The sequence below is a fragment of the Benincasa hispida genome, chromosome 12, assembly GCF_009727055.1.
Source record: "Benincasa hispida cultivar B227 chromosome 12, ASM972705v1, whole genome shotgun sequence".
Classification (NCBI taxonomy): domain Eukaryota; kingdom Viridiplantae; phylum Streptophyta; class Magnoliopsida; order Cucurbitales; family Cucurbitaceae; genus Benincasa; species Benincasa hispida.
The window spans coordinates 61,928,036-61,947,412 of NC_052360.1; the positions used below are offsets into that span (position 1 = coordinate 61,928,036).

General features: G+C 37.6%; 1 protein-coding gene and 1 pseudogene across 1 annotated transcript; both read right to left on the bottom strand.

The window, feature by feature from the left end:
• Positions 1-66: 66 nt before the first annotated feature.
• LOC120092969 (flowering time control protein FCA) lies at positions 67-15,498 on the bottom strand. The gene is given in 19 exon segments (XM_039051239.1): positions 67-496; positions 1,024-1,072; positions 1,150-1,215; positions 1,477-1,671; positions 1,752-1,955; positions 2,083-2,643; positions 2,739-2,810; positions 6,553-6,697; positions 7,130-7,176; positions 7,179-7,191; positions 7,533-7,597; positions 7,692-7,771; positions 8,493-8,559; positions 8,852-8,919; positions 9,375-9,426; positions 9,505-9,587; positions 13,206-13,284; positions 13,962-14,032; positions 15,063-15,498. Coding segments are annotated over 18 exon segments (2,040 nt in total). The 5' UTR covers positions 15,193-15,498; the 3' UTR covers positions 67-496; positions 1,024-1,030.
• LOC120068679 lies at positions 9,979-10,089 on the bottom strand (annotated as a pseudogene).
• Positions 15,499-19,377: the final 3,879 nt, after the last annotated feature.

The following is a 19,377-nucleotide window of genomic DNA, read 5'->3' on the forward strand; positions in this document are numbered from 1 at the left end:
AGATAACTTGCTAAATTCGAGAAGGTACTATTGTCAAACTAGTATGTTAAGTAAATGAATCACGGCTACAAAAGAAAGTCTACATATCCTCTTGAACTCCCAACTTTTACGATGTGCATGACAAAAGAGCCGCCAGTATTTGCTGAGAAACTAAGAAGGCAGCACAAAAGACTAATTTATAAGTACATAAACGCTTTATGAGCAATACAGGAACTTTAAGCAATATGATACATTCATAGCATTATGTTATAACAAAGCCGATGCATTTAGATGTTCTCTATGGTGCCACGGTATTAACTGCAACAGAATATCATCTCACGGTAAAGAGAATTTGCGGCAGACAAACTCCCTTGAAGCATTGCTCATCTTATCTGTAGTTTCTGTACCTTACAAAGCTGTTCCCTGCCTTGAACTTCAAGGCAACAGGAGCCTAATATCTTCATTTCACAACTTAAATGGCAGATGAATGTAGATCCCATTGTTCCACTTCAAGCTCCTGAAGACCAAATAGTTGTACCATAGTAAATGAGGCTATGTAATTCACAATACCTCCAAGGACGTCGTTGTAGACCCAGTTTATCATTTCTCAAGTATACAGTTAAGTGGTCTTATAATAAGGAACATGAAATGAAGTTGTACACACGCCTCGAATGTTAGTCTAACAGTGTATGCTTGACGATTTCTTGTTTCTTTACATATCAATTTCTATAATTAAATTAAGCCCAAGAAATATGACATTCAATTATAACCCTTGCTTTCATTTGTCTTTTCTAATATACAGTTGAGCACATGATTATGGTATCCAAACCTTATTAATTGGATAACAGCATGTCTGTTACGTCTTTTGTGTCTTTTGCATCGTATATATCTACTGAAGGTTAGAATTTTCACACTTCATTAATTGTTTATTTATATGTATATATATATGTGTGTGTATATGTATATCACGACGTTTCACCCTAATCCCAAGTACTCAACTCTTACAAGCCGAACATACGCCACATATGGAATTAGAAAACAAACCTGCTGATTATTTATTCTTCCATGCCCACTCTTGAGTTGCCGGAAATCCCTGAGGTACATAGTAAATTACATGAAGTTGACTCGGGAGAAGTAGAGTGGTTGCATTAAAATATAAGCACAATGTACCTGGTGGAAGCGAGTAGGATCATTTACTGAGCTATTGGCTGGCTGCAATTGTGTATAAGCACCTTCCTGCATAATGACAGAATAAAATTAGATACAAAATACACAAACTGAAGGTCACAGTAGTAGTACTGTAACAAAGGCCGTAGGTACCCCCAAGCAAAACCAAAGATAATAAAAGATGAAGAAATCGTAAGAGAATCCAACAAAGATATTGTACTAGCTAAAAAGTCCAGTCATAATAAAGTGGACCAACCAAAATAAAGAAAGAATTTCTATAACTCTCAAATCCAACAATGAAAAATGGAACTGGTAATAGAGTAGACAGACCTGTGAATGGAATGAAGGTTGCTGTAGCGGCTGAGGGTGGGGCATCTGTGTCTGGAACTGAATTTGAAGCTGGGCTTGGGGAGTTTGAGAGAGTTGCTGGCTAGATAGTACTTGAGGATGTGGCTGGTTATGAGGCTGCAGTACCGGTGGCTTTTGTTGTTGCTCAATCGCCGAAAGCTCTTCAGGTTTCTCCCACTGCAGGTTTACACATGAGAACACTAACCACACAAATCACTGCAAAGCTTCATAAAGTTGGAAGGTTCAAAGAAACTTACCTTGCTCTCACCGGTAACACTGTTATAATAGTATTTATAACCATCAGGAGAAGTGTGCTCGGTCCAATTGCATTTCACAGGAGCCACAACTTGGGTATTTATGGCTACAGGAGGAACTGTAGATGTATGTGCATCTGAAGTTGCAGAAGCGGCGCTGGCAGCTGTCTGTGGCACAACCCCTCCCCAGTGAGACTGCAAGGGCATCTAAAACAACAGACATTATATGTTTAACCTTAAATTGGGGGATCAAAATGTCTTATGGTCGCATGTACCTCAAAAATCCAAACTTAATCTATTAGTATAGAGATATCCTCTTGCTATTACTCGTTACCTGCTGCTTAATAGTCTGGGAACTCAGTTGCAATGTTGAACTTTGATTTGATGGTTGTATCAGCTGCAACTGCTGCTGTAGCTGAGAGAATGCCTGCTGGGAAGACTGGAACCTAGCCTGTAGAGTTTGTTTTTGTTGTGACAGCATGTGCGCTAACTGAGAAGGTGAATTCTGAGATGGCTGAATTGGAGTAGGAAGCTGCTGTTGATTAGGGGCAGCAGCATGGGATTGTAAGTTCATACTTAAAGGAGTATGTGTTGCTGCAGCAGATGAGGCACCCTGCTGGACCATAGCCTGAGATACCGGCAACTGCGCACCTAAACCAGGTGACCCTTGGGAAGGTGCAGGCTGACCAAAAGGCAATTGACCAGAAGAATTGAAGTTTTGTGGTTGATTATGCTGTTGTGCTAATGCTGGAGATGTATGTGTCTGAGAATAGGGAGAAGCATGAGGGTGCAATTGACTCGAAGGTGGCAATTGTTTCGGTGACTGAATAGTTTTTAGTACTGGTGAAGCTTGCAGGCCTAACGGTGGATGTTGGCTTGCAGACTGATTAAAATTCTAACAAATTCAGAAAACATTAGAGATTTTTCGGAATGCCTATGATACAATCTAGCAGGTAACCTAAAAAGAATCATAAATCAACATCCAATTACCTGTTGAGAAGCCAAGGATGCTGGATTGACTAACCCTTGACTGGGACCTCTGAACCCACCAGCAGGACCACCCTAAAAATTATGCAAGCACATTCGTTAGGCAACTTATATCCATACCCATTGACCTAAGAGTATAATCATGAGTGAAATGACAAAATAGGCCACAGAAGGAAGAGCCAGATCAGGAAATGAAATTTTAAAAACTAAACTCAAATATTACACATGAAGATGATTGATTTGATCATACATGACTGAACAATCCAAAACATGATCATAACATCAAATAATTGATAACCAAACAGCTTGTCATTATATTCAGTACCATCAGTAAAATATTAAGAAGAAAGACCAATTAGAATATCGATTAAATGCAAATGCCTGAACCCTAGCAAAACTACACCATATAGCTTACTAATGAACTACCAGAGGCAGCAGTATCCTCTAGTAGATAGGAGGCCTAGAAGCAAACGTATTTTCAGGTTTTTTGCAGGCTGTGAATGTGTAAAATAAATTTTCATGCACGCTGAGGCTGATTATGTCTAACCAGAAGACCTCTTTATAATTACCTACATATCTAAAAAAACTAAGGCAAGATCCAATACAAGGAATAAGATTATAAAGAAAAGGTTCCATAAAGTCCTTGCGTCATTTCTCTTTTTCGATTGATAAGTTCTAACGTCCCCCTTTTGAATAGGTCTCAGGTGGTAAGTTTAAGGGTTTCTTATAAGAGCCTCTGGTCTTCTCTATTACTTCGAGCTATCCTTTTTTGTGAAATGTTCTATTGGGGATGGATTGGACACCTATAATGGGAGTGGGAGAGAAACCTCCCTGTTCCTTGTTTCCTCATCTTTACCACCGGTCGAGAAGAGGTTACACTAGATAGCCTAAGTCTAGCCTAGCCTTCCCCTAATAGTTCTTCCATTCTCACAATTTTCGTCGTGCGCTTTCTAATTGTAAGGGTTATGAGGTTGTCAATCGCCTCTCTGTCATCTCTAATCAGGCTCCACGTTTTAAAAGAAGGGATTTTAGATCTTGGCTTCTGGTGCCCTGTAAGGGCTTTCCCAATAGTTTTTTTTTTTTTTTTTCAGATTCTCTGTGCTCCTCCCCTTCAGGGCCCTGCATTTTTCTCTCTTTGGCAGGTCAAAGTACCTAAGAAAGTGAGAACTTTTGCCTGGCAAGTTTTGCATGTGAGAGTGAATACTCAAATGTATCCAAAAGCTTTCCTCCATGGTGTTGCCATCCTTAATGTCAATGGTGTGTCCATTATAGGAGAGTGGAAAAGGATCTTGACCATGGGATTGTGAGTTTGTTGTTTAGGACCTTTGGGCTTGTGCTTGCTTGTAATAAAGGTTGTTGTTAGTTGTCTAAGGAGGTCCTCTTGAATCCTCCTTTTCATGACAAAGGAAGGGTTCTTTGGCAATCTTTTTTCTTTTTTCTTTTCTTTCTTTCTTCTTCTTCTTTCTTTTCTTTTCTTTTCTTTTCTTTTTTTTTTTTTTTTTTTTTTTTTTTGCTTTGTTGTGAGGCATTCAGCTTGAAAGGAATGGTAGCATTTTTTATGAGGTCCAGTAGTCAAGTGGATCCTAGGGTTGTGGTTAGGTTAACTCATGTTCGTGGGTGTCTATTAATATGAATTTTTTGTAATTATTAGCTTAGTATGATTCTTTTGGATTAGAGTCCTCTAACAGATTCAATGGCATCGCTTATTCCTCTAANCTATTAATATGAATTTTTTGTAATTATTAGCTTAGTATGATTCTTTTGGATTAGAGTCCTCTAACAGATTCAATGGCATCGCTTATTCCTCTAAGCATGCTACCAGTCCTAGCTACTGATACTGGCTGGAGGGCATAGGCCCCTTGACCTAGAAATGGATCCAACCTGACCCAAAGATTGCTCGGGGTTGGATAATCTATCAAATGCTGATTAAGTGTGGAGGATATAGGTTGTTTAAGAAGAGGCCCCCTTCGCATGACCTAGAAAGAAAAATCAGTCCGTGCTACTATAAGGCCTCTAAACTCCTTCCTCAGGATCAGTTTCATGAATCTGAGGTCAAGATCAAGTTGCATTCCTTGTGAAAGAAGAAATGATTGAGTATGCCATTGATGTCTGGGATCGAGGTTTTTCCTTGTGTTAATGGATCTCCTCTTACTTACGCATTTCCAAGAAAATCATGATCCCATCTCGATCATAGTGAATGAATGAGAATCGACGAGAGCTATGCCCTTTTAGTCTTTGTATAAGGGTTGAAGCCCCTTTCCATAATTGAACGTGAGAACTCTTTTGTTTTTTGTATTGCCCGTGTATATTGTTTCATGATTTGATCTATCTGAATGAAAGTTTGAATTCCTTTTTTTTATTGAAACATTTGCTTTTATTGAGAAAAAAAAAATAAAGGAATACAAGGGCCACAAAATAAAATAAAATAAAAAATAAATAAACCAAAGCCCTTTTAGAGAAAGGTTTTCCAACCAAGTAAGAGATTACCTAGAGGATAATTACAAAAAATCTTCAAAAACAAAACCAAAGCTCAATGAGAAACATGAAACCTCACCACGGACCATACATCACCATGGCCCCTCTCCATACCTCTAAAAACTTTGTTATTCCTCTCCCCCAAATGTCCCACCAAATAGTGCACACCCCAACTAACCATAAAAACCAGTCTTTCTTGAAGGGCAAATGGGGAAGGAACTCCTTGATCAACTCCCGAATATCTCTTTGGCGAGCTAACTCAAAGCCAAACTCTTGGAAGAAACAATTCCCCACGAACCTTGTAAACTGACACCTTCAAAGAATTTGATCTAGGTCTTCCTCCGCCTTCCAACAAAAAGGCCCCATAAGCGAAGACTTCCTTCTTAAAAGCCTATCAATAGTGTTCACACGACCAAGCAATACTTGTCAGGTAAAAAATTTAATCTTCTTAGGGATCTTAATCCTCTAAAGCCCATCGAAGACCGACTCTCTATCAGGAAAGGGATCCGACAACAACCGGTAAAAAAGGATTTGCAAGAAAAACCATCGAGAAGATTATAACTCCAAATGTGAATATCCCTTCTTCCCAACCTAAAATTGAACTCATCAAGCAAAACCAACAAAAGGCAACCTCCGTCATTGCCTTATTGAACAAAGGACGGCGAAAACCAAAGGAGAAAGACACCGAGCTCCCAAAGCAAACCAAGAAATCAGAAATATGACAATTTTAAGAAGAGAGATGATATAAACTAGAAAACGCGGAGCAAAGGAGTCTATCCCCCATCCACTGATCTTCCAAAAAATAAGTATCCTTAGCTTCCCGAACATGAAGGGAGAAAGAAGGGAGCTCAAGAGAAATATCTTTCCACGAATTCTGAAATGTTCCTCTAAATCCCTTTAGACAGCCATTCAAAGGGATGGAGGCCGTGTTAACATATATCTAACATCAAGATAAACTGGTGTGTTAACTAGTCGACCAATACCAAAAGGAGCAAGTTGAAAATGTTGAGGTTGTGAGGTTGAGGTTTTCATGGCTATGTATTGAAATATTAATATCATACGAGTTCTCTCCTAATCCTTTTAGAAGCACTTGTATTTCCGCTTTGCTCATTGTATAACTCTCTTGTACTTTGAGTTTTAGCTCCTCTCTATTCATTAATATAATGAATCGTTTCCTTTTCAAAAAAAAATATCATACGAGTTCTCTGATATCAAATATGGTTTGGTTAAAGAGAGGGCAAGTTGACCAAAATACTGCTATTGCTATACATAGAGCTACATAAATCACATCACAACATTAACAGCACTAAAAATTACATGTCAAAAGGTAATAATAAATTACCATATTCAAAGGTAGTCCCATTTCACTGGACCTAGGAGGCAACTGACCCCCAAAGGGATGAGATCCAGCATCAACAGGTGGCCTGAAACCTCGCACATCAATTGGAATTTGATCACCCATAAATTCACCAAAATTAGGCGTTGGTCTGCTAAAAGCACAAAAAATATCAACAGCATGATTAGAAAATGTCAAGACAATGCAAATTCAAGGAGTAATATCGCATGCTGTGAACCATGGCTCAAGAAGAAAGTAAGGACTTTATGGACCATGTGGTTGTGGCTTTTCTCTGGGAACTGGGAAGTTTTTTTTGGGGAAGAAACCTGCTAATTAGGAAGATGCTTGGTAGGTGATTAGGATGCTAATTAGGACTTTATGAACCATGTAGATGCTAATTAGGATGATTATGGACTAGATGGAGAGTGTTTTTATTCCCTAGTAGGGGGTTGCCCACTTTTTATTTTTGGTTCTTCTCATTTGATCAAAAAAAATTTGATGATTAGTTTCTCTCTTCAGCAACTTCATTAAAAACAAACTAAGACAATGGCCACCGAAAGGTATCTCCCACGACGAATTTTACCTTGGCCCAGGCGCTTGAAAGCGAGAGCCAAAACCTGGACCTCCAATAATGCAGGAGGGCCCCTGAAAAGCAAGATCCTCAAGTTAACAAGGTTTTTTAATATATTATATATATATATATATATATATATAATATATATAATAATAATAATAATAATAATTTTTTTAAAAAAAAAGGAAGAAGAAGAAGAAAGAAAGAAAGACGGACAGAAGAATAAAAAAATTAAGGGTGTAAAATACATGAAATATACATGACGTGAGGGCCAAATTTCAGAATAAGACAAGAACGCAAAGTTCAAACCAAGAGTTAAGAAAATGTTAAAGAAGAAAATAAAGGAAGAAAGCCTTCAAAGAATCTATTTTCAATTTCAAAATTTGATCATAAAGACTACATCATATCAAACCTTGAATCTCCAGATTTGGGCTTCTTTGGGTCAGCAAAGCGGACACTTAATGGTTGATCACAACCCTAATTGTAGTTAAGGAAATTTGTTAAGTAATAGGCTTTGGTAATAAATACTGCAGAACAAAAAAAAATCATGAACTCAAGAATATAGACTTACTCTCATCGTGAAAATTCCATTAAGAGCATTTATAGCCGCTAGTGCCATGTCCCTATGGGAATACTTCACAAATCCACACCCTTCAAAATTGCACGATTAGAAACATAAGGAAAAGCAAAATAATGGTAGCAATAGCAATAATGACGATGAGTTGGTGATGATAAGTTTTGGATCTAATAGTTGAACGGCCTAGCATAGCAGTGCATAGCTGAAGGTGCTAAAAGTATACTGGTACAATATATATTGCCACCACTGATGCAAAAATTTATTCAATACAATCAACTAAATTCTATTTTCTCAACAACTTTTGTCTGATGTCTCCAAAGATCCATTTTGTATTGATATTGGAAGAAATTTTACAAAAATCCATTTAAAAATAATAAAAACAAATATAATAATAATAAATAAACAAATTGTGCCATAAAAGATATATTGAGACTTATTTTCTTATTTTCACCTTGCATAAGTAGATCTAAGCTACTTCTTGTTCCTGCCTATCTTCTTCCTCTTAGAACTTAGACAGACAAAAACAGGTACTCAAAATCCTAGATTTCTGTATTGATAAACGCTGAATCAAAGTTGAGCATTGTCCATTTATTTCAAGCATGAAGCATCTATGACTCTTTTCAATACCAAATAATGAAGAATTCTAACCAACAGAACATCAAAATCTAAATCATTTATACATTTAACAATATACACTCTCCATATTACACAACAACAGGGATAAAAAATTGTTTAACTTCTTCTAATTGTCAAAGTAACACTTAAAACAAGATCAAACAAATTTGAAAAGCATACCACGACTCTGTTTCATTTCATCCCGCATAAGGTAAACATCTTCAACTACTCCATAGGGAGCAAAGATCTGAAAATAAAAATATTGATTAATGTCTTGAACTATTGGAAGTAACCCATATGATTTTAGTCCATGCAGAAGCATTAAGAAGACCAAGGCATACACACATCCCCAACCAAAAACCAAGTGACAGTATACATTAGGTCAAAACTCTAAAGAAAATAAACTTCAAAGAGCTCAACAAAACCAAAGTTCATAATTTGTCTGATGGCTCAAAAAAGAGAAAGGAAAAGAAGTAGAAATGGATAACATGTGACAGTAATATCAAGATGAAAAGGGTTTAGCCACAGTTATAACATACTTCCTTAACTTCTTTTTCTGAAGCTTGTTTATTTAGTGAGCCAACAAACAATTTGTACTCAACTGCACCTGCAGGAAATAAGTAAAAGAAAGAAAAATGAATGAAATGACAAAAGGAAAATTTTATATAGATTCACCATTCTACTGACTTGGAAGGCTGGCATGCCTAATTCCAGATCAACTAAATCATTCTTTAAGCTTTTCATTCGCACTCACAAAAATAAAAGCTTAGTATTATAATGACCAAAACATTAGTTTCAGAAAATTTAGTTTAGAGTTAAGTTCCACCTCATTAACTATCTAGCATTATACTTCAATCACGCTGTGTCCAGATTGAAATTCATATCTTAGTCCAACTTTCTGTTTGTCATTTTCAAAATTGAATCTCTCAGATGTAACAGCCAAATGTTCAAAAATAGCACACCCTAGCGCACAAAAAAATGGGGGGGGGGAAGACAAAACAAATGGCGAGGATTGATGAAGGTTAATAAATAAGACGAAAGCCAGATCCATGAGTCAATTACCAAGGCGCTCTCGCTCTCCATCAGCATATCTAACTTGAATAGGGCCCGCTCCCTGTAAATATATATAAGATATATAGTAGCATTGCACACGAGATATATATCAACAATATTTGGGGGAAGGGAAACTCACCCCAGGAAGGGTATGTTGATTGTGCAAGTTCCTAATTGCTCTATCAGCTTCTTCTGAGGTAGTATATTTTACAAAACAACATCCTGCATGAGTAAAGGCTGTTCTGATTGGACTACATTGAATCATAACTTTTAACTAATGGAGTTACATTTATGTATGAACAGATATGTAAACAGACATTTACATCTAACCATAACCACAAGACAAATGAAGAGGCTACAACACGGTCGATGTAAATTAATGCTACATCCACATCTATCGTTTCACTACAATCTACAGAAAGGCTAACTTTACAGTTCACATCATAAAAATTACATCAACTACAAAACATGAAAATGTAATAGAAAGGGATACAAACACACACAGAGAAATGGAAAAGGAAAATTAATACATATAAATGTTGGTTACAACCTGCCATCTACAAACACACAGGAAGATATAAGTAAAGAACACCAAGAACCCCTCAACAGTCATAAAGATTGAAAGCCAGTTTCCTACTAAAGACAGAAAAAAGCATCAAGAGAAAATTAAACTGATAAGAACAGAAACTACATTTGATCTTAGCCATAAGGCCGAGAAAGGTATAAAAAGCATCCAAGGAATATAAGCACACAACTTTAACTCCATTTATTCAGTACAAACAGGACCACCTGTAGAGATAAACTACAGCAGCCGTCGGCATGAGATCGTGGCTAGATTACACATTCAATGTTCTCCGCAGGAAAAGAATTGAAAACCACAAAAGCAACCACTGATTAACCATCTTATGCAAAATAGAAACTAAAAGACTAGGAGGAGTTCAAATGTTGGAAAAGACAGCTATCAAAAATTTCTCAGCATCAAGCATTCGGAATAAGCTAGAAAAATGCTGATGTGCGCATTATGATTGCCTAAATAATCATTATGATTGATCGTTGTTTTCATCCATCAGCACCACCACCACGACCACCATTAGTATCAATTGATTATGATGGTAGAAAGAAGCCACAAGCTCTATATTTGAAGGTCAATGACTATTTCTTTACATTTCCATGTTATATATATCACTTTTACGATAGCTAGAGAATGTCTCACTTACAAACTTAAAGACAATATCATATCCCAGTCCTAAAATTTTAATTTAATAGGCCAAGCCTAACGAACAGCCTGCCCTACAATTCTTTTTGGGGAGATAGAACAACTTTCATTGAGATAAAAATGAAAGAATACACGACATATAAAAACCAAGGCCACCAAAAGAGAAAGGAAGGCCTCGAAAAGAAGGGCTCCAACTATACAAAATAGAACTTATAGAGAAGTTACAAAAAATCTTTGAAACCACAGCCAAAGAGAAATATGATATCTAACAAGAGACCAAACCTCAAAAGATCCCCTCTCTAACCCCCTAAACAACCTATTATTTTGTTCCCTCACAGAACCCAAAGAACAGCACACACACCGGCCATCCATAAAATACGCCCCATCTAATAAAAAAAGGCAGATGGAAGAGGAACTCCTCATATTACTAGAAACCTTGTCAGGCAAGTGAGAACCCAAACATCTAAAAGAAAAAATCTCACACACCTCTTGCAAACTCACAACGGCAACAATATGATCCAAGGATTCCTCTGTCTTCCGAAAAAGAATACAACAAAACAAACCAACAAGCAAGGGAATCTCCCTTGCAAGCTAATCCACCGTATTAGCGCGGATCACATGCACTCCCTCTATTAAACAACACACTCACTCAATCAAATAAAACGAAAACTTGCTGTAATTTAATCACAAAAAGTACATTGATCACCTGCTACATGCAGCCATGAAATACGTTAAGTAAAGCCATCAGAAACCTCCACAACTGCACTATTCTACCTTATCGAAACCTTTACTAACAAAATTGCAAAAGGTTTGATAATGACATTATACTGCCTCCTACTATCTAATTAAAGCAGAGAACTTGAATAGGAAGACAAAATATCATCCAAAAGACAGTAAACTTCCAACTGGTAAACTCAGAGGCTTGAGCATCCATCCAACAAAAGTATTAAAATCTATACTTGACATGGAACGTCCAACAATGAAAACGCCACTTGGCACGCCAGTGCAATAAAATGAATCATCCGAGTAGATTGAAGGACATATCCTCCAAAACTCAACGTGATTGTATTGACAGCAGCATCGTGTTGCTCAAACCAATTCTGCAGTCAGGTTTTACTTATAATCCTCCTTTTGTAGCCCCATGAGAAAGTTATCGTAACTCCTAAGATCTAGGCCTTTGTATATTATTATTTTATACATTCTACAAAATTTCTTGTTTCCAGAAACAAAAAATGTGAGGATGTATCCTGCAACTGCCACAATGCAACATTTACACAAGGTAGTGTTGATGATGATAATAATAACATTTGTGGACTAGAAAAATGCATGATCATATATCACAACCAACAAAGACACAGGATCTCCTTCTGCAAGAAGAAGAGAATAAATCAAGACTTCAAACAACAGGAGATAAACGCCAGTGGCCCAGTGCTAAACTCTAGAATAAATTCACAAGTTCATAGTTCTTGAAAACACGGCAAACCAGATAAAATTAATCAAGAACAAAAACGTCCTAAAAAGAATTTAACACAGCAACCCATACAAAAGCAACAGTGACAAGTTTGCAGTTGAGCTACGTGTTCCTTTTACAGGCTACTAAGAGCACAGGTACAAAAGGGAATTTTAAAACATCACAATAAGTGGGGAAAGAGTGGATGAGTTTCACAGGGTCAAAAAGGCAGAGTTTCATGTTGCAGCAGAACTCCCAAAGAGTCTTGCTTGAGACAGCATAATATGTAACAACATCACATTTATCATCAGACATGATGGGTCTTCTTTCATTTGTTTGGATAAAAATGGAAAACATGATCAACAAGGCAACAAAACAATCCATGTGCTCGATACTACAATAAACTTAACCTACTCAGAGAAACATACATGCAGCCTGAAAATCCCCGCACTCATCCATTCATTCTATGAATATCATAAAAGAAAGCTATCAGTTACCAACTATCCAACCATACATACACCTCACAAAATCCATTGCAAGCCACTTGGAGATTCAACATCATACCCATCACTATTATATATTCCACACCAATAACAATGCAACGTTTGAAACCCTTTAAAAGAACAACATTCACCACAATTAAAAAAGGGGGACAAACAGAAAAAAAGAAGAAGAAGCACACACTCACACATTCAAATCTTCCAAATTTACAATATATATGAACATAATTTTTATAGAAAACCGTGTATTTTCTAAATTAATAATCCTGTACATTTGTCATACTATAAACCCTGACATAAAAAAATTTAAAAAAAAAAAAAAAAAAAAAAAACCTAAACTGCTGGCAGCAGACACTCCCATTACAAAAGGAAAACAAAAAAAAAAAACCAAAAAAAGGATTATATCCTTCATTGCTGCAGCTAGTCAGCCAAGGCACGGTCTTTTGTGCTCCACTGCCATACAAAACTTGATATTATAGCAGGTTTACATGCCTTGTCTTCTTCTTGTTTGGCATGATGGACAAAAAGTTATGATCGCAACGAAAACCAACAAGCACCAAACTTGTTGCAAAAACAAACTGAGACGAGCTCACGATTTCTTCGAGCCTCTCAAACCCTGAAATGACATGTGTATGAACCAAAAGTGATTCATACAAAATAGAAGTTATGCTTACCTTGTTGCTGGCCTGTTCTCTTATCCTTTATCAAAGCTACTTCAATCACATTTCCATGTTCTTCAAACAACGGGCGAATCTGGTATCAAATAAGCAAATTTTTATTTAAGAAACTTATCTACATGAAGAAAAATCAAAGTGAAACCAAATGAAGGTCATTCAAAAGCACATACCAAAACCACTAACCAAAGCCCCTCAAAAGTTACAGTGGCTCCAGGAGTTAGTGATCATAGACAAAGGATGACAACAAGAATACTTGGTCACACGGACCCAAAACATAGCATTGAAGTGAACTACACATTTTTTCCCAAGTTCCCTCACTCTCTATAATCCTCCTATTTCTCTCAAACCATATATCCCCAGAAGGGTAGCACAGAACATAGCTAGCCACAAAGGACATTTATCCAACACAGGGGGTGTAAGACACTTTCCTCCATTTAGAAAGACCACAGAACTCAATAAGCATCCTAATTGTTCTCACCACCTCTAAACAAGAGATCCAATAGGAATCTCATAATACAATAATGCTTCAATGCCTAAAACTTCTTAAACCTCCCAACTCACCAAGCACCCCTTCTATAATGCAAGTAAAAGAATGTGAAAACATTTAATCTCTAGAAGAAATGCCACACCTAGATTTTCTCATATCATAAAAGAATTAATGACATGCCTTGCTTCAATTCGTTAATACGGCGTAAACAAGTGGAGAATTGACTTTGAGGCTTTTCAACAACTTGATGAATACTTAAGACTTACAATTTCTTCTGTGGCTGTCCTTGGAACGGATCCAACAAATAGCTTGGCAAAATTGCTTCCATCGGAATGATCTGAAGATAGAAGATGATGATATTAGCAAGCTGCAAGATTAGTGAAGATGTTGCCTAAATATGCGAGAACTACACTAAGAATATCCCACACATTGATCACATAGAAAGGAGAGTTTGTGTTTCTCGTCATATATACATTAACCTCAACAAAGTTTTACAAAACAGGTAACACATTAGTGTGTGTGTGTACCACCACAGTGTTTATCACTTATCTTTTTTTAGATTAGAAACAATTTCATTGATGGTTGAAATATCCCAAGATACAAAAGAAGGCCATTAAAGGGTACACAAAAGATGTTTCCAATTTGCAATAACAAAAGAAAAATTACGGCTTTTTATAGGCGGTAAATCTTTACACCACAATGTTTATCATTTATCACATCACACGATACAACAATTAAAATGACACAAAGTTCAATGCATCTCATAAAAAAGTTGAATTAGGATGACTAGAAAATGATACCCCCCACCCAAAGCCGATCGATGGTTAACAGTTACAAGGAACTTTCTTTTCCCTTCAACCCTTTTGATAGATGGTTAACAGTTACAAGGAACTTTCTTTTCCCTTCAACCCTTTTGATAGAAGCTAATTTTGATCAAAGTAATCGATAGTACTCCACATAAAGTTCAATTTTTCAGAACATAATTCAGATATTGAATAAAGTTTTAACCATATCTCAAAGAACGCTCATAAGGGTCGGAGGAAGTGAGAAGAACAAAAAAATGGACATTCTTTTGCAAGTGTAAAAAACTGGTATGATACAAGAAACATCATACACTCGAACTCCGAACCTCTTAGCATACATCATGGGCACAGTGTTCCAAAGAAGACGTTTTTTTATCTTTATAACATTATATTCTATGTGATTCGTATAAAGATTTGAAAAACTCAACTAAGCACAAAAAACATACAGAAGCAACAAAGCGAAAACTCGCATGAAAATAACTGCAAAAAGATTACCTAGTGTTCTTATCAATGAACAAAAGAAAAGAAAAAGCAATTAAATTAATCCACAAAATCTAACCTAACCTGGAGAACTTCCACGGCCAGCGAAAGGGTAACCCCGTTTCTGTCCTACAACAGGTGGCGGCTGGAAACCGGACCCAAAACCACCACCCCCAGGACCAGGAATTGGACGGAATCCCCCGCCAGTTCCCATCGGGCGAAAACCAGCAGCAGCGGGAGTAGAGTAGCGAGGCGGGCTGTCGAAAGGCCGACGGTTAGCTCCAGCAACGCCGCCGCGGAAGTTACTGGGGCTCCGGCGAGTGTCGTGGTGGTTCACGGGGGAGTCCGAGAAGCGAGAAGGAGCTGCAGAGTGACGAAAGGGATGGGAATCTTGGTCGGGGCCATAGCGGTCTCCTCTGTGCCTCTCCAGATTTGCGGAAGTGAGAAATCGAATACCCAAATTTGTGCAGTCCTCTTGGGGACTGTGAGTCTGTAAAGTGAAAGCGAAATTCCAAAATCTGAGCTCTCAGTCGATACCTTTGGGCGAGGCGAAGAGAAGATGGAGTCAGACTCGGGAGGAAGAAGAGGAATCCCGCGCTGTCACACGGAGGAGGGAAGTCTAATATAATTAATTATATTAATAATAAATAAACAATGATAATTTTATATGGGCCTGACAGGAATGTGGGCCGGAAGGTAAATAATCCCATTAAACCCAATGGGCTGTTTCAGTAGCCCATCCCGTTCTCGGTTGTATTCTGAGCCCGTCCTGGAGAAGATCCATAATTAAAGAAGGGTTAAATTGTAAACAACCCAAAAAAAAAACACTAATCATTTTTTTTGGGGGGTAAAATACATTTTTTATCTGTAAAGTTTAGATTTAGCATTCATTTGATCTTTAAAGTTTTAAACGAGACATTTTAGTCCCTTAAATTTAAAAAATAGTTTTAAATGGTCCTTAACTTAATGTTAGTTTACCATTAAAAAAAAATGATGAGTATCGAATGATCGTAATCAATTGGTATGACATATTCTAATAAGTTGGCTTCAAATGGTTACTCTTTTAATGGGATGGTTTTTCTTTTTTCTCGCTTTCCTCTCCTTTCTTCTACTTCTTCTTTCTCATTCACATCTTCTAGAAGCCACCACACTACTGCCACCATGGCACTATCACATGAAATGTCATGCACAGCTCAAATCTGAGAAAAAATAGCTTTAGATTTGGATTTTCTTCTCCCCCCCCCCCTCCTCCTCCTCCTCCTCCTCCTCCTCCTCCTCCTTCATTTCTTTGACTTCTTTTTCGTTCTTATCAACATCTTATTGTCACCCTCGTCATCTCAGCATAAAATGCAGTAGCCTAATTGATGACAGAGACATAATGAGAGAACAAATTCAAATTTATGTTTTTTAAAAAAAAAAAGAAGAAGAAGAAGAATTTCAAACGAGGTTGACTAGTCCTTTGGAGTAAATAATCAGATTCCCTCACATCTATTAGAGTATATTGGCATGCAGCTGAATCGACAAGGATCAATAAGCATTCTAATGAGTTTTTGCCGGAGAACTCTTTCCTTTGTATTTTATTTATCAAAGCATGCCGAATAGCGATTAAAACTTTATATTTTTCGATTCCTGATCTGCTTCTTCTGTACGGTGGGCTCATTAGGGCGGGACTCTGGCACCGAAGGCTAGGGATCACACTTACACAAAATTGTTTAAGGTCAACAGTTCTGGACCGAATAAATGGTGGTTGTTAAGTTCAGTTCCAAGAGTTGGTTCTGTCTAATGGTTGAGAATGTCTCATCCCAGCGAAGGGGTATATGATCACCCCACCGGTGACATTTGTCCTGCCTCACTAGGGCATCATTGCAAGATAGAAGTCTTTCACTTAGAGTACTTGAAACTATTTTGCAAAACTAATTAGTTAAATGTGGTTTAGCAAAATCTAATAAAGTTTTGTTCGTATTTTCAGCAACAACTTTTCAAAATGGCAACAACCACGTTAGCATTGCTTAGCGCTAAAAAATTAACTAGCGACAATTTTTCTACATGGAAACACATGATCACCACAATTCTCATCATCGAGGATCTCATGTTCGTTCTTACAGAGGTCTGTTCTCCTATTCTAACTCCAAATGTCGCTCGAAATGTTCAGGAGGCATACAAGCGATGGACACAAGCGAATGAGAAGGTCCGAGCCTACATCTTGGCAATTTTTTCTGAAGTCTTGGCCAAGAAACATGAGCCTACGGTCTCAGCACGTGAGATCATGGAGTCCCTGCGGCAGATGCTTGGACAATCGTCTGAACAGCTTATGCATGAGGCTTTTAAGTATATATTCAACTCCAAAATGGAATAAGGCACCTTTGTTCGATAACATGTGTTTAACATGATGGTCCACTTCAATGTGGCAGAGTTGAATGGGTCTACCATTGATGAGGGCAACCAGGTTAGCATACTCCTGCATTCTTTGCTGGAGAGTTTTCTGCACTTTGTTAGTAATGTGATTCTTAACACAGTGAAATATAACCGTATAACTCTTCTTAAGTTGCAGACCTACCAATCTTTACTGAAAAGTAAAAAGAGGAAGAAGGTTCAGGCAAATGTTGCTTCATCCTCCAGGACGTTTCATAGAGGTTCGACCTCAGGGATGAAGTCTGCACCTTCTACTTATAACTCTGCAAAGGGGAAGAAGAATAAGGGTGGTAAAGGAAAAGGTAAGACACCTGCTAACCAACCCACCACATGTCTCCCCAAGAAGGCGTCCACCGGTTGAAAAGGGGAACACTGTAATCAGAATGGACACTGAAAGAGGAACTGTCCTCGTTATCTGAAAGAGAGGAAGGCCGCCAAGGCTAAAGCCAAGCAGATAAAGGTAAATAAGATTTACTCGTTCTTGAAACTTGTTTAGTGGAGAATGATGATTAAGCTTGGATAATTGATTCGGGCGCCACTAATCACGTTTGTTATTCCTTTCAAGTGATTAGATCCTGGCAACAGTTGGAGGCTGGTGAGATGACGATGCAAGTAGGCACTGGGCACGTTGTCTTAGTTGTGGCAGTGGGAGGACTTCAATTAGCTTTACATAATAGGTTTCTAGTTTTGAATGATGTATATATTGTTCCCGAATTTAAGAGGAACCTCATTTTTTGTAAAGTGTTTGTTACAATGTAAATACACTATTTCTTTCAATGTGGATAAAGAGTTTATTCATAAAGATGGTGTTATTATTTGTACAACAAATCTGGAAAGTAATTTATACGTGCTAAGGCCGTTAGCCATTAATTCCCTCCATAACACAGAATTGTTTAAAACTGTCGTAACTCAATCAAAACGTCGATGTATTTCTCCAAAAGAAAATGCCCATCTTTGGCATCTTCATTTAGGACACATCAATCTCAATAGGATTGAGAAATTGGTGAAGAATGGACTTCTAAGTGAGTTAGAAGAAAATTCTTTACCAATGTGTGAGTCTTGCTTTGAGGGTAAGATGACTAAACGACCTTTTACTGAAAAATGTTATAGAGCAAAAGAGCATTTTGAGTTAGTACATTCTGACCTTTGTGGTTTTGTGAATGTGCGAGCCCGAGGTGGCTATGAGTATTTTATCAGTTTTACTGATGATTACTCTAGATACAAGTATGTTTATCTCATACAACGGAAGTCTAAATCCTTTGAAAAGTTCAATAGTTCAAGACTGAAGTTGAAAACGCATTTGATAGACAGATTAAAATACTTCGATCGGATCGAGGTGGAGAGTTTTTGGACTCGGGATTCCAGGACTATTTGATAACATATGAAATCGTTTTCCAACTCTCAGCATCGGATACACCTCAGCAGAATGGTGAAATAGAACCTTGTTGGACCGAGTTACACTTCCTTGTCGCACTTGTTTTGAGGTTTTGTAGTGGAGACTGTGGTATATATACTCAATTGTGTTCCCTCCAAGAGTGTTGTTATAACACCTCTAAAGTTGCGAAACGGGCGTAAAGCTAGTTTACGTCACTTTCGCATTTGGGGTTACCCTGCACACGTGCTTGAGGCTAATCCCAATAAGTTGGAACCACGGTCAAGGTTATGTCTCTTTGTTGACTACCTTAAAGGTACACGATGGGGTTATTTTTATGATCTAATAGAAAATAGGGTGTTTGTTTCAACGAACACTACTTTCCTACAGGAGAATCATATAAGGGAACATAGTCCACAAAGTAAAGTTGTGTTGCGTGAGCTTTCCAATGAAACTACTGAAACTTCAACAAGAGTTGTTGAAGAGCCTGCTACATTAGCAATAGTTGTTGATAGAAGTTCACCTAGTAGGTCGATTCCACCTCAAGACTTGAGGGAACCTCGATGTAGTGGGAAGGTTACCGCCCGTTCACTATATGGGTTTCACGGAAATCCT